Here is a 15,038-nt window from a genome sequence, read left to right as displayed (position 1 = left end):
CACTGAACCATGACAGCCAGGGCCCATCAGCAAGTTTTTAAAAATAACATTAGAGCACCTGACAAGAAACTACATGATAAACATTTAAAATGTAAAGGTTATGACTGCTACTCTGTTATCAATGTACCATGTAAACTACCCTCTCCCCAAACTAGGTTCTTCTTTTAAAAGTTTTCCCAATGCTCACATGATCTTTTTACAACAAACCTTGGAGCTCTTTAGTCCTCTGCCAAACTCCATCCTTTAAGTTTGCTCTTAATAAGCTACAAGGCATGGTTACATATTGTATGAATAGTACTGTGTCCCTGAAACAGATATATTGGAGTTATACTCCTTGATACTTGTGAATGTGATCTAATTTAGAAATAAGGACTATGCAAATATAATTAAGAAGTGTTAGAGAAAGTCATACTGGAGGAGAGTGCACCCTTAATCCAATATGGCTAGTGTTCTTTTATGAAAAGGGCAGACCCACGAAGGGATATTCCTATATGACATCAGAGATGGAGACTGAGGTGTGGCTGCAATCTAGGAAACAAGGATTGGTGGCAAACCCTTAAAGCTGGGGAGAGGGAAGGAAGGATTCTCTTCTGTAGATTTCAGAGAAAGTGTGGCTCTGCTAATACGAAATACAAGACTTCTAGCTTCCAGAACCAAGAGAGAATACATTACTGTTGTTTTAAGCCACCCACTCTGTGGTACTTCAGTACAGCAGACCTAGGAACTAATATACCGTCCATGTAATAAGTCACATCACTCTCCCCACTTCTGCAAAGATGACAAGTTGACCACTTTGAGATACTGGAATAGATCATCCTCCCTTCTTACTGTGCACATGGGGTTTCCGTCCACCTACAAGTTCCTTCGTAAATTACCAACCACTTAACTCCTATTCAAACAGCTTATTCTCCAAGCTTTCCTCTGATACTCCCAGGCAGTTAAACACTTGCTCCTCAGTGTTCCCAAGAGTGCCTGGTTCATAACACACTGAACCACTTAGCACATTACAGCCATTATTGTTACCATGTCTATTCATTCTTGCAGACTGAGCACTTAGTGGGCAGGGACTATGTTTAAATCTCCAGGGCCTAGCAGACTATAGGTACTTAAGTATAGAATCAATGAATAAAATGAGATTCAAATAGTAACAAGAGTAACTAATACATGCCATCTAGGAAAATTTGATTAACAATGGATATTAACTTTATTAAAATAATACTGTTCCAGGCACACAAAATATCATCAATTTACTGAAAAACAAACCTTATCTATACAATTACAGCAGTGGCGAGGAAACCTGTGACTGAAGAATGCCACTAAAGAACACACAAAACTTACCGGGGGCGTTTTCTGAGACAGCTCTCTATTCAGCCTGTCAGTGAAGCTCTGTATTAGCGTGTTTCCTCCCGCCACTATCACACTGCCATAGAGACCCTAGGACGCAAACAAAAGTAAGGCAGTTCAGAGTGTTTCCAACAGTTTGCAAACACAACTACAGGTAAGACCATGTCTGCCACTACAATGTCCCTTTCTTTTTAAGTTGTTATACTTTTACACAGACCTAATACTTAATCCAGTGGTCCCCAGTACTGGCTGCACATTCCACCCACTTAGCCAGGTTTTAAAACACCAGTGACTAGGGCACTTCAGTAAAACCTCTGGGGATGGGGTTTGAGTTAGTTGTTTACAGCTCTCTAGGTGATGGTAATATGCATTAAGGTATTAGGACCAGTAACATAAAGCAATTATTCTAAAATCCATCATAATTTTTGGCAGATAGCTGCCAATATTTAATTAGATATACAGTTTAAGCATTAGAGTTAATGCCTTCAACTTAAAATGCTCCTCTGGAAGTTCTGGTATTTAAAATTAGACAGTGCGAATCTTTAATAATTGTGATGGGCAACACACACTCTGACAATAATCCCGGAAAATCACTGCCACTGTCCTCTTCTACGGTGTGCACTAGAACCACATGGCGAACTTCCACAACATCCACATGCTGAGGCCTCACCAAACGAAAATAAATTCCTACTTACAGGGTGTATGTTTATCTCTAATCTGCAAGAATGTATCAGAAAGTTAAATGTCAGCCTGCTTTTTTTTGTGGGTAAATTCATTATTACAAAAATTTATTCCAAATGCATAAATCGTCTCACTTTGGAAAGAACATGAAATACAAAAGAGTCTCCTCTGCAATCAACATTAGTTAAAAGAAGTTTCACTAAAAAGAGAAAGCTGAGGACTTCTGGTCAAGATGGAGGCGTAGGTAGACACACTGTGCCTCCTCACACAACCAAAAAAAAGGACAACAAATTTAAAAACAAAAAACAACCAAAACTGACAGAAAATCGAACTGTCTGGAAGTCCAACAATGGAGGAATTAAAGAAGAAACATTCACCCAGCAAGTAAAAGGGGTGGAGACAGGCAGCTGGGCAGAGAGGACTCGTGCCTATGTCGAGACTGTCGGGCAAGGCAGTGGCTGGCGGACCCAGTGAGGCAGTGGATTGTGGACAGGGCAGTCTCACATTCACATGCAGATAAACCAGTAGGAACAACTGGGGAGTGAGACAAACCTCTGGTCCCAGCTCGGGGAAATAAAGCCTCAAACCACTGACTGAAAACACCTGTTGAGGAGTTGAGGCGGCAGTAGCAGAAACTCCCAGCCTCATAAGAGAGTTCGCTGGAAAGACCCACAGGGTTCTAGAATGTACACAAACCTACCCACACAGGAATCAGCACCAGAAGCGTCTGATTTAATTGTGGGTAGTGGATGAAGGGACTGTAAACCAGCAGAGAGTAAAGTAAGCAGCATTATTCCCTCTCGGACCTATCCTCTGCATACAGCATCACAACACAATGATGTGGGTTGCACCAGCCTGGTGAACACCTAAGGCTCCACCCCTCACTATGCAACAGGCGCACCAAGACAAAAAAAAAAAGGCCCAAATGAAAGAACAGACCAAAGCTTCAGAAAAAAAGCAACTAAGCAACAAAGAGCCAACTTATCAGATGCACAGTTCAAAATGCTGGTAATCAGGATGCTCACAGAATTGGTTGAATATGGTCGCAAATTAGAGAAAAAAAAAATGAAGGCTATCCTAAGTGAAATAAAGGAAAATGTACAGGGAACCAATAGTGATGGGAAGGAAACCGGGATTCATCCAACAGTGTGGACCAGAAGGAAGAAACAAACATTCAACCAGAACAGAATGAAGAAACAAGAATTCAAAAAAATGAGGAGAGGCTTAGGAACCTCCAGGACAACTTTAAATGTTCCAACATCCAAATCATAGGGGTACCAGAAAAAACGGAAGAGCAAGACATTGAAAACTTCTTTGAACAAATAATGAAGGAGAACTTCCCCAATCTGGAAAAGGAAATAGACTTCCAGAAAGTCCAGGAAGCTCAGAGAATCCCAAAGAAGTTGGACCCAAGGAGGAACACACCAAGGCACATCATAATTACATTAGCCAAGATTAAAAATAAGGAGAGAATCTTAAAAGCAGCAAGAGAAAAGGAGACAGTTACCTACAAAAGAATGCCCATAAGACTGTTAGCTGATTTCTCAAAAGAAATCTTGCAGGCAAGAAGGGGCTGGAAAGAAGTTTTCCAAGTCATGAAAGGCAAGGACCTACATCCAAGATTGCTCTATCCAGCGAAGCTATCATTTAGAATGCAAGGGCAGATAAAGTGCTTCCCAGATAAGGTCAAGTTAAAGGAGTTCATCATCACCAAGCCCTTATTATAGGAAATGTTAAAGGGACTTATCTAAGGAAAAGAAGATAAAAAATATGAACAGTAAAATAACAAACTCACAGTTATTAACAACTATACCTAAAACAAAAAGACAACTAAAACAGGACAGAATCACAGAAATGGAGATCACATGGAGGGTTATCAGCGGGGGAGTGAGAGGGGGAGAGAGAGAGAAAAGGTACAGAGAATAAGTAGCATAAATGGTAGGTAGAAAATAGATAGGGGGAGGGTACGAATAGTATGGAAAATGTAGAAGCCAAAGAACTTATGTATTTTACCCATGGACATGAACTAAACAGGGGAATGTGGGTGGAAGGGGGTTTACAGGGCGAAGGGGAGAAGGGGGGGGGGGAATGGGACAACTGTAATAGCATAATCAATATAATATATTACCAAAAAAAGAGAAAGCTATAACTATCTTACAGTAAATGTACTTCAACTGCCTTTCCCCAAAAGTGGCCTTGACTTTGCACTAAAAGATTCCGCACTTTTACTCCTATTGTCCTAGAAACAGCACATGCCTGCTAGGTGACTAGCTGAAATAAAGAACACCTTTTTTACAGCTCCCAAAGTCTTTTTTAACAACATGGTTTCTAAACCCACCCTCGGCATTTGCTGTAAGCAACAGAATTAGCTCAAAGAAAAGTGAGGCAATATGTTGGCTACAAAGTAAAACCAGTGTTTTAATTTGAAATAATCTAATGATCAGTATGGTGTTATAATATGGAGTCAGTGTTTAAAACTTGAAAAGCAGCAAATTATCAAGTTAAGGAAATTATTTAAACTACATTCCTTATAAACGTGGCATTATTTAAATACCTTATAAAAAAATAAAAGGATAACTACAACAAAGAAGAGGAATCACCAATAATAGATATTTTGGTTTGTCACATTTTAGGAAATCTCTAGAACAGCACAGTCCAAAAGAACTGTGTGATGACGGAAATGCTGTATATCTGCACTGGCCTGCAGTGGCTACTAGCTACATATATAACGCGGCTAGTATGAATGCAGAACTGACCTTGAAATTTTTTTTTTATTTAAATTGCCACATAGGCCTAGTAGAGACCACATTGGACACCATAGCTCTAGAGTTTTACATTTTTTCTTCTCTGGTACTTCATACTTTCCTATTTTCTATTATAAAATGGACTTTAAAATCCATGGCCAAGATGCCAACTTAAATAATGATCTAAGTTTATTTCGGTGCCCTAAAATATACCTTCACACAATAAACAGGAGAATGGACTTACGGGTCTGATATCAATATCGCACATTCCAACACTTGTAGTGACGACGTGACTGACTCCCAGCATCGTATTTCCTGATAGTCCCTGCAACAGAGCACAGTGAGTGGTGACACAGAGAACTTCAAACAATAAAGCGCATCTAAAAAATTTTAGTATTATCTAGGTTTTATAATTATACAAGATCTCTAGATATACAGGAAAAGCCAGGCTAACTATGAAATAAACCTTCATACCTTTACATTGGAAGGGTCAAATAATCCTTCCGGGATCTTTAACCGTTCTGCTCCAAAATCACAGTTGTAGCCATTGGGGAATTCATAATGAACAGTTGGCATCTGTGCGGCTACTCTGAAAACATTAAACTTTATTAAAGAAAAGATAAAAACATGAAAAACAAATACTGTATGATCTCACCTATAAGTGGAACCTAATCAACAAAACAAACAAGCAAGCAAAACAGAACCAGAGATGTGGAAATAAAGAACAGAGTTCTGGCTGGTGTGGCCCAGTGGATTGAGCGTCAGCCTGTGAACCAAAGGGTTGCCAGTTGGATCCCCAGTCAGGGCACATGCCTGGGTTGCAGGCCATGACCCCTAGCAACCGCACATTGATGTTTCTCTTTCTCTCTCTTTCTTCCTCCCTTCCCTCTCTAAAAATAAATAAATAAAATCTTAAAAAAAAAAAAAAAACAGCAAAAACAAAACTTAAAAAAAAAAAACCTTCATACTAATCTTTAGAAAACTGTATACTTCCTAAATGAGGAAAGGAATTGATTTAGATAAAAAAAGAGAATCAGAATATGCTTAATGGGTCAAAAGGTAAAAAGTTACGTTAAGCAATATGGAATAACATTTGAAAAGAATATACCTATTCTCACTCTACTTTCATGTAAGTTGATTCCTTAGTAGTTTAAAATTTTTGAAGAGGATTGTTTTTGTCTTTTTTAAACCTGAGTATGAAGGTTTTTATGACCTTTTAAATGATGTCTATAGACAAAATAAGAAAACATACTGTTCATCATAAGTTGAATCTGATACTTGCAATACTGAAGCTTGAAAATCCTGGATAACACACTGTGGATAAAAACAAGAAAGTTTAAGAAACAAGGTTATTGAATTTACCCTTGCAATCTATACCTGTGTAACATTATCTCCAAAATACTTTTCTTAAGTACTCACCCTAGGTGGGTAAGTACTTTCAAGTGTATAAATTTGTTCAGCAAGGACTCTTGAGTATCGAAGAAACCCAATTATATGCAGCTGAATTACCAGCTAAAATGTAGAGCAGTTAAATCAAAGCACTAACTGAACGGTGATGAGATAAAAACTGGGAACCCTTATACCACAGTCTTGCATAACAAGACCAGTTTTAAAACACTGTTTTTACTGTAAAAATATGCTCAAACTTAGAAGCTTTCATTAACTAAATATATTAAAAACATGCAGATATATTGCATTTGATGTAATTTTTAATGAGATTAGTATAAAACAATTTAAAAATTTGCTATGAAATATATTTGACCTCTGGCCTGCTAAGCATAAATTTTGTCTAATATTTAATGAAAACTGCTAAGCATTTTCACAATTTTTCCTTGTACTGAACACCTACAAAGAACCTTTATCTTTAGGTACAAAATATGTCAGACAGGATATATCCCTGCTACAGTGAATTATGACTTTCATATCCTTTTATTGTGAGAAATTAGTATATATCAGTGCTATGAGAGATTATTTTACTAACCTCTCCCCCTGTAAGTCCTATGTTCAGAAATAAATTTTTAAAAAAGAAAATCTCTTCTTGGCTTTTTTTCTATGAATAATACATATTTTTTAACATGGCTGACTGATGTTAGGAAACAGAACATAACTGAGCTGTATGAGGAGTTTGCTTTGAACAAAAACCATTCTCTCCAACAATAAAAAAAATGTCCCTAATAACATAATGCTTGCTTTCATCTGCAAACCAAAGTTTCTCCCAAGTGTAACCACAATAATCCAAATGAATATATGAAAGTTTGTTGACATATTTGTTTGGCAAGTATATAATGCAACAAAAAAACCCCATTAATTCTGTTAAAGTATTTAAAATGTAAAGATTAAAAATAGTGCTCATATTGTATTCAAAAATATGTCTATAACTCTTTCACAAAGAGGATACAGGTGCCCCGCCCAGGTGGCTCAGTTGCTTAGAGCATCATCCCATATAGCGAAAGACTGCAGGTTTGATCACCAGCCAGGGCAACTACCCACGGTGACTGGTTGGTGTTTCTCTCTCACATGGATGCTTCTGTCTCTCTCTCTCTCTCTTCCTCTTTTTCTAAAATCAATAAACATATACTTGGATTTTTTAAAAAAAGGATAATGGTTACTTACATTACACATATAATTGTGCCAAGATCTTGTAACCTGTGGTAACTTCTCTTTTTTTTTCCAGTTTGCTGGAGATCCTTCACGCACAGGTTCCTGAGTACCAAGAGCATGGGCTAGGTTAACAGAGCTTACAACATGAGGTGAAGATAAATCCAAAAAGAAAATTCAGGAAAATAATGCAATAAAATTTTTAAAAAATTTTATGTAAGTACAAATAGGCAGTCACACAATAGCTATGGGAAATATAAAGTACAGTATAGGAAATGGAGTACCCAAAGAACTTATATGCATGACCCATGGACATGAACAATGGTGGTGGGATTGCCTGTGGGACTGGGGTGTGGTGGGTGGAGGGGGGCGAAAGGGGAAACATCCTGACAACAGTAATAGCATAATAAAAAAATATAATTTTAAAAAGTACCCCAAAAATTCAGTAGTCATCACTTACTTTTGATGCAATCATATATGGAGGAATGAGTTCTATATTCATTTCCTGGAAGAGTTCTCTGCATTGCATAGTAATAAAATCTCCAGCAAGGGGGGATTTCACGATACCTATGAAAAAGAGTAAACAAGGCTAGGACAGCATTAAGTTCAAACTCCTTGGGACAAATGTCCTCAGTGGATTTATATGTCAATAATTCTTTTCAAGGAGAACTAACAGAGCTATCCCTCAAAGCATGCATCAAGCTATGCATCAGTTTTAAATTCATGTTATACACCACATTTTAAAAAAATCTCTTCAAAAAGACATTATTTGGAACTTGGTATGTTTTGACAGCCCAGTTTCATTGTCTGTGTCTTCTTGACAGCTAACACGGTCTCGGAGCCCGCTGGTTAAATACATGTACCTTGCTGAAGGACGTAGCCATCGTGGACTGGAATTGCAGTGGTATGAGTGGCTCCACTGTCCAAAATAAGCCCAGTAGAGCGCCCATTAGCAAATCTAGTTTAAAGCATTAAGGACAAGTAAGAATTAAGGCTCCTAAAAATAATGTTTATTATAAAGGGTAGGTTTTATGAAGGCATTTGTAAACAGAGGCATTATGGCTTGAAATGTGTGAAAGTAAATCTAGGGCTTAAAATTAGTATCAAACAATGACTCTGGACTAGAAACAAATGACAACAGGCAGGACTGACTTCCAGACTGGTGGTGAGAAGAACTTGGGGAACCCTCTTTCCCGCAGAAAGTCCTGTTAAGTTGGTCAAAACTAACACAAGTACACACTCAGAGTCTCTGGAGATATATCTAAGGGCTTATAACAAGTTGAGAAGCATTTACTTAATGAAATCCACAGAAACTCGGTAAGCACAGAGGGAGGCTGTGGACTTTGAGCTAGGAACTAATGGCATGTCACAAAGAATTCAAGAAGTAGTTCAGCAGTGTGGCAGCTGAGTGGCAGTGCCCATCCAGGTTGACTCAACACCATGAATATGGGCAGTTCCCACTCTGAACAGCTTGGCCCAGAACATCTTGAACACTGTTTAGCAATGGAGCCACTTACTTGGTCATCAATTATTTACTCTGCATCTACTGTGTGCCTAGTGATGAATCTCATGGTCAATAAATGAGGGAAGGAAAGAGGTCAGTCTGGTACCAGCATTCCTTCAGCATAGAAGACACACAAAGGTGAACCAACTGTCTCTGCCCTGAGATATATCCTGTTTAGTGAAGTAGAAATCAGTAGGTAAAGCTGTAAAAAGAACAGCTCAGGATGATGCCCCAGAGGGTACTACGGAGAGACCACCTGACCAATCCCTGAGAAATCCAAGTATAAGCCTGGGACAGGACACAGGGAAGAGGAATAAAATGAGAAAAGGCTGGGAGGCAAGAGAGCAGGTGAGGTCAGGGAAATACAAGTAGTTCAATAGTATAGCCTGGAAGAAGAATGAAGGAACGAATGAGGAAGACGATTCTGGCTTAAAGCTGGCTGGCAATTAACAAAGATTATTAAGAGGAAGGGTTGCAGTAATCCCAGAAACAGCTTGCACCTAATGTAGTGGATAGAGAAATAAATGAAATTGAGAGATGGTTGGGGGGGGGGAATGCATAGGTCTTGATGACTGATAAAGATTAAAGAGAAAGATTTTTGGTCTGGGCAAGAGGAACTATGATGATACACAGAAGGAGATGGGGAGAAAAGATAAAGTCAATTTTGGACAAAATGAGTTTAAACTGCTTATACAGATAACAGAAAATGTTCTTGTGGGCAAGAGCCTGGAACTCACATGAAAGATCTGATACAGATATGAAATGGCATTTTTCACTGACTAACTGGTATCTGAAGTCAAGGAAACGGGTAAAATAAGCCAGAAAGAGCATGTCAAGAGAGATTAAGGCCTAAGGGCAGATAACCAAGGAATGGGTAGGGATGCCCAGAGGGAAGAAGTCTGAGAAAAAATGGCCAGAAAGACAGGAAAGTGATTTATGCTTGCCACTACTGGTACCCTGTTGACTTCTGCTCAACTATATATATAAACACTAATTTTATTGCTATTAGTACTGACTAATACAGTAACACCATCTACAAAGTAGAATAAAGGTTTATGGACCCTCTTATAGATGGCAATTATAAAATCTAGACATATTATTTTATTTCATTTATTTATATTGTTAAATTCTCACCCAAGGATATGTTTATTGATTTTAGAAAGAAAGGGAGCAAGAAAGAGAAACGTTGATGCGACAGAGAACATTGATCAGTGCCTCCTATATGCACCTCGACCAGGAACAGAACCCACATCCGAGGTATGCGCTATGACTAGGGATCAAACCCACAACCTTTTTGTGTACAGGATGACACTCTAACCAACTGAGCCACCCAGTCAGGGCTGGACAAATTATTTTATTTGTTTGTTTTAGTGGGAGGGGAATGTAGGGAGAAACAGAGAGAAACAATCATGTGGGAAAGATCGATAGGTTGACTTCAATATGCACGCTGACTAGGTGTGGAACCTGCAGTCAAAGCATGTACTCTGACCGGGAATTGAACTTGAGACCCTTCACTTTATGGGATACACCCAACCAACTAAGCCACACCAGTCAGGGCTGGACAAATTATTTTAAATGAACATTTTAAGATGCTGGAAAGTATTCAAAAGCAGTCAAATTCCAGCCAATATTTATTCTAATAAAGCTGTAACTCAAAGTAAGAATCTCAAGTGTGCAACTCTGTTGCCTAAAAGTGCTCCCCAGTTCCATGACCGTGGCTTAGCAAAAAAGTGGTAGGAAAATAGCTAAACACTTAAGGCAGAACGTTGGAAACTTGAGAACTACAGAAAAAGGTGAAATCCAAAATCTCAGTATAAAATCTACCCAAATCTTTCTGGCTGACTATTAAACTATGCAAGTATAGGACTTAAGGGGAATCAACAAAAATGAGAACAGAGAACAGAGATTAATCCACTTTTGAAAAACAAGAGCTATATCCATGACTTCTGTAATTCTGCCACATTTTAAGCTAAGTGCATTGTCCAGGAGTATATAGCTTGGGAAGCAGAAAATAATCCCACTAGCCTAAGGTGTCAAGAGGACAGAGCCTGTCGGTGGCTGGCAAATATGAGAACCCAGATATCAATTAAGATGAAACAATGCTACTCTTCTCATTAATACTTTCATTTTAGAAAATGCAATTATTGTCACAGGGAGTTGGTTCCTGGGTCTATGAGACCCAAAAGTTGACCACTTCTTCTTGTGCAGAGGACTGCACCCAGCAGCCTGGCAGCTGTAACCACGCCACAAAACAAGTATATTGAGTTACACCGTAAGTGCTATGGATATCGTTTGGATTACCATGAGAAAAAGAGAAAAAAAGAAGGTCGAGAGGCTTATGAACATTGAAAGAAGGCAAAAAAGATGATTGGTCTGAAGGCTAAGCTCTACCATAAACAGCGCCATGCTGAGAAACTACAAATGAAGATTATCAAGATGCATGAAAAGAGAAACAGTACTTTCTAATATGATTGAAAAAAAACAAAAAGAGAAAGCGGGAAAATGGGAAATCCCTCTGCCCTAAGTTCGTGCCTAGGGAGAAACAGAGGTATTAAAATGGTTACTAAAGTCTGCTTTGTCGGAGATAGCTTTACTTGAAAACCACTGAAATATGAAAGATTCATCAGGCCAGTGGGCTTACATTTCAAGAAGGCCCATGTAACACATCCTGAACTGAAAGCCACCTTTTGCCTGCCAATACTTGATGTAAAGAAGAATCCCTCATCCCTGCTTTATACAACTTTGGGTGTTATTACCAAAGGTACCGTCATCAAGATGAATGTAAGTGAGTTGGGTCTTGTGACCCAAGGAGGCAAGGTTATTTGGGGGAAATATGCCCAGGTTACCAATAATCCTGGAAATGATGGATGTATAAATGCAGTCTTACTGGTCTGGCAGAAGTTTCATACACATAACTCCCTGTAATTATTGAAGACTATGCACCAATCAGGAAAATCTAACTGTGATGTTTCTACATACTACAATTACTACAATGGCTTACGTGTCTGTAGCCATCAAGAAAACTATTTTATTGTAAAGAACATTAAACTGGCCCAGGTTTACAAAAAAATATGAAAATATAATATTATTTTCTCTTTTTTAAGATTTTATTTACTTTGAAAGAGAGAGAGACAGGGAGAAAGACAGGAAGAGAAACATCAATGTACATCAGTGTGCAAGAAATACAGTGATAGGTTGCCTCTCACACACCTGCACCTGGGGACCTGGCCTGCAACCCAGGCATTTGCGCTAACTGGGAATCAAACCAGCGACCTTTCAGTTTGCAGGCCACCACCCAATCCTACTGACTATATCAGCCAGGGCTAGAAAATATAATGATTATTTTCATAAAAATGTTATTTATGTTAACAATAGGTCTAGTTTGTTATTTTAAAATAAACCAATAAATGTTAAATTCTTAGTTTTGTCAAACAATAATATTGATAGATATAACACATATAAATAAGCTCTTTGAAGTTTTTAGTAAATTTAACTGTAAAGGAAACCTGAGGCCATAATATTTGAAAAGTCAAAACAATTTTAGAATAACACTAAAATGTTACTTGTCTTTTTTACTCATTCTCTCATAAGTGTATAGAGGAGTTTTCTAGAGAGTATGTCATGTGTGACACACAACTGACTGAATGCAAAAGCCAGATATGAGACTTCAACTTCTGCCATTAAGTCCAACATTAAAGAGATTTGAAAAAAACGTAATACTCTTCTCATTAATTTGGGGGGTTTAAAAAACAGTATTTTTTCATTGATATATAATACTTATTATATTAATTTACTTAAAATAATACTAAGCAAATATGGTTTTAAAGTTTCTGTTTCAATTTCCAACATTGTAAATACTGCTAGATACAATGTGTATGTGTGTGTGTGTGTGTGTGTGTGTGTGTGTGTGTGTGTATATATATATAAAAGTTCTGGGTATAAAAATTTCAAGAATTGCTGGGCTAGGAATGATGCTAGTCAGGAAAATTCACAAATGTGAAAAATTCTACAGAACAATCTACTTCCCTGAACAAAGAAATTTTGAAAGGAAAAAAATAGGGGATGGGAGGAGGAATAGAAACTACACACTTAAAAAGACCTAAACCCTGGCTGGTGTGGTTCTGTTGGTTGGGCATTGTCCCTCAAACAGAAAGGTCGAAGGCTGGATTCCAGGTCAGGACACATGCCCCGGTTGCAGGTTCAGTCCCCAGTGGGGGCGCATGCAAGAAGCAACCAATGATGTTTCTCTCTCACATAGTATGTTTTTCTCCCTTTGACCTTCCCTTCCTTCCCATCTTTGGAATCAATAAAAGAAAAAAAATTTTTTAATAAAGAGACCTAAGAGTCACTGAACAAATACAATGTATGACCCTTGTTGTTTGGGTCCTGATTTAAACACACTAAACATTTTTAAAATAAGAAAACAGCCCTGACTGGTGTGGCTCAGTTGGTTGCCTATGGACCCCAAAGCAAAAAAGGTCACCGGTTCCATTCCAGTCAAGTCACACGCCTGGGTTGCAGATTTGGTGCCTGGCTGGGGTGCACAAGGGACAACTGATCAATCTTTCTCTCTCATGTCAATGTTTCTCTCCCTCTTTTTCTCTCTCCCATCCCCTCTCTCTCAAAATAAATAATAATTAAAAGCCTTTTAAAAATTGTGGTTACATCTTTTTTAAATCATTTTTAGAGAATGTTGTAAAATCCTATATAGATATATACATCCTGAAATTTCTACAGATAAAAATTAAATAATGTCTGGGATTAACTACAAAATCATGGTGGGAGGGAGAAAGGTAGGGTTATAGCTAGTGTAAGTTAGCTATGTGTTGAAAATTGTAGAGCCTGGATGATGAACTTACTATGGAGGTTCAACATTCTACTTTATTTTGTTTGTGTTAGAAATTTTCTAGAATAAAAGATTAAAAAAATAAAACAATGCCAATTCTGTTTACAATTTATTTATAAGTAAGCAGCCAAAGACTTATGTTCAAATTGGGGACAGCCATCTTTAAATTATGGACTTGAACTAACTTGCTTATGTTGACTTCATTTTCTAATATGGTAACATAAAATTAAATGAAATAATGCACACAAAGAGCCTACCAGTACTCTTGTCCTCTACTGAAAAACCTTCAGTGGGTCTCTAGAGTTCACATTTTTTTATATCTAATATTTTTTTTTAAAGATTTTATTTTTAGAGAGAAGGAAAGGGAGGGAGAAAGAGAGGGAGAGAAACAGCAATGTGTGGTTGCCTCTCACGTGCCCCGCACTGGGGGCCTGGCCCAGAACCCAGGCATGTGCCCTGACTGGGAATCGAACCAGCTACCCTTTGGTTTGCAGGCCAGCACTCAATCCACTGAGCCACACCAGCCAGGGCTATATATAATATTTTTTATATCTACATTCAGGCTTAAACCTATTTTACAACTCCTAAGTATAACATAAATCTTCAACTATAAACTAAATCATGACACAAATGCTTTACCATTCACTTCAACACTTTTGCTAAAGTCATCTCTAAGACATGGCACTACTGACAAATATTAGATTAGTTACCAGACTGATCCTCATGTTCACGTAAAATTTACCTGTATATTATAGCAACCCAGGAAGATATGCAGGATGAGTAAAAGTAAAGTTCAGATTTTAAATACCTAATTCAAGATCACACCAATGTAAACACTCCAACTTGATCTCTAAATAAAGGGCTCTTTCTCCCATATAACACAACTTACATTTTTTTAAAATAAATAAAGGTTGCCAGGCTACTATACTACTCTACGGAACTACCACAATTACTACACAAAAATTTCAAATTAATCATGTACTTCTTTATGACTTTTGACAATGGTTATTTTGAAGTAATATTAAAAGCTATTATTTAGCTTCTAACAAGAATATTACATTACAAATTCTTTGAGGTGAGGGCATATTTCTATATCTGTCCCTTTATATGCTTGCAAAAACTATCTAGTAATTTAGTATTAAGTAAAGTTATAGCCAATTCTACTTTTCTATGGTATTGGAGGAGAGGGAGGAAATGACAGTCTCTGAACTATATCTTCACCAATTGGACACAACACTCCCTCCTATGCACATTCTCCTTCAAAAAACAAAATCCTTAATAACCTTGTTAATGAGCGGGATTTCAGTGCACCTTTCCCTTC

The 15,038-nt window shown here is 37.8% G+C and overlaps 1 protein-coding gene and 1 pseudogene across 2 annotated transcripts in view; one reads left to right on the top strand and one right to left on the bottom strand.

The window, feature by feature from the left end:
- The window catches only part of LOC114490469 (actin-like protein 6A), a 34,997-nt gene that overhangs the window by 3,611 nt on the left and 16,348 nt on the right, over positions 1-15,038 (bottom strand). For both annotated transcript variants that reach the window (XM_028504477.2, XM_036017722.1), the window contains exons 6-12: positions 8,231-8,325; positions 7,828-7,934; positions 7,383-7,472; positions 6,022-6,083; positions 5,244-5,358; positions 5,014-5,094; positions 1,339-1,434 (exon numbers count right to left, since the gene is read on the bottom strand). In XM_028504477.2, the coding sequence (XP_028360278.1) occupies positions 1,339-1,434; positions 5,014-5,094; positions 5,244-5,358; positions 6,022-6,083; positions 7,383-7,472; positions 7,828-7,934; positions 8,231-8,325 (646 nt within the window). The remainder of the gene's footprint in view (positions 1-1,338; positions 1,435-5,013; positions 5,095-5,243; positions 5,359-6,021; positions 6,084-7,382; positions 7,473-7,827; positions 7,935-8,230; positions 8,326-15,038) is intronic.
- LOC114490649 lies at positions 11,062-11,918 on the top strand (annotated as a pseudogene).

Source organism: Phyllostomus discolor, chromosome 2 (genome assembly GCF_004126475.2).
Source record: "Phyllostomus discolor isolate MPI-MPIP mPhyDis1 chromosome 2, mPhyDis1.pri.v3, whole genome shotgun sequence".
Taxonomy (NCBI): domain Eukaryota; kingdom Metazoa; phylum Chordata; class Mammalia; order Chiroptera; family Phyllostomidae; genus Phyllostomus; species Phyllostomus discolor.
Note: the sequence above shows the minus strand (reverse complement) of the source record. Positions and strands in the feature narration are given on the sequence as shown.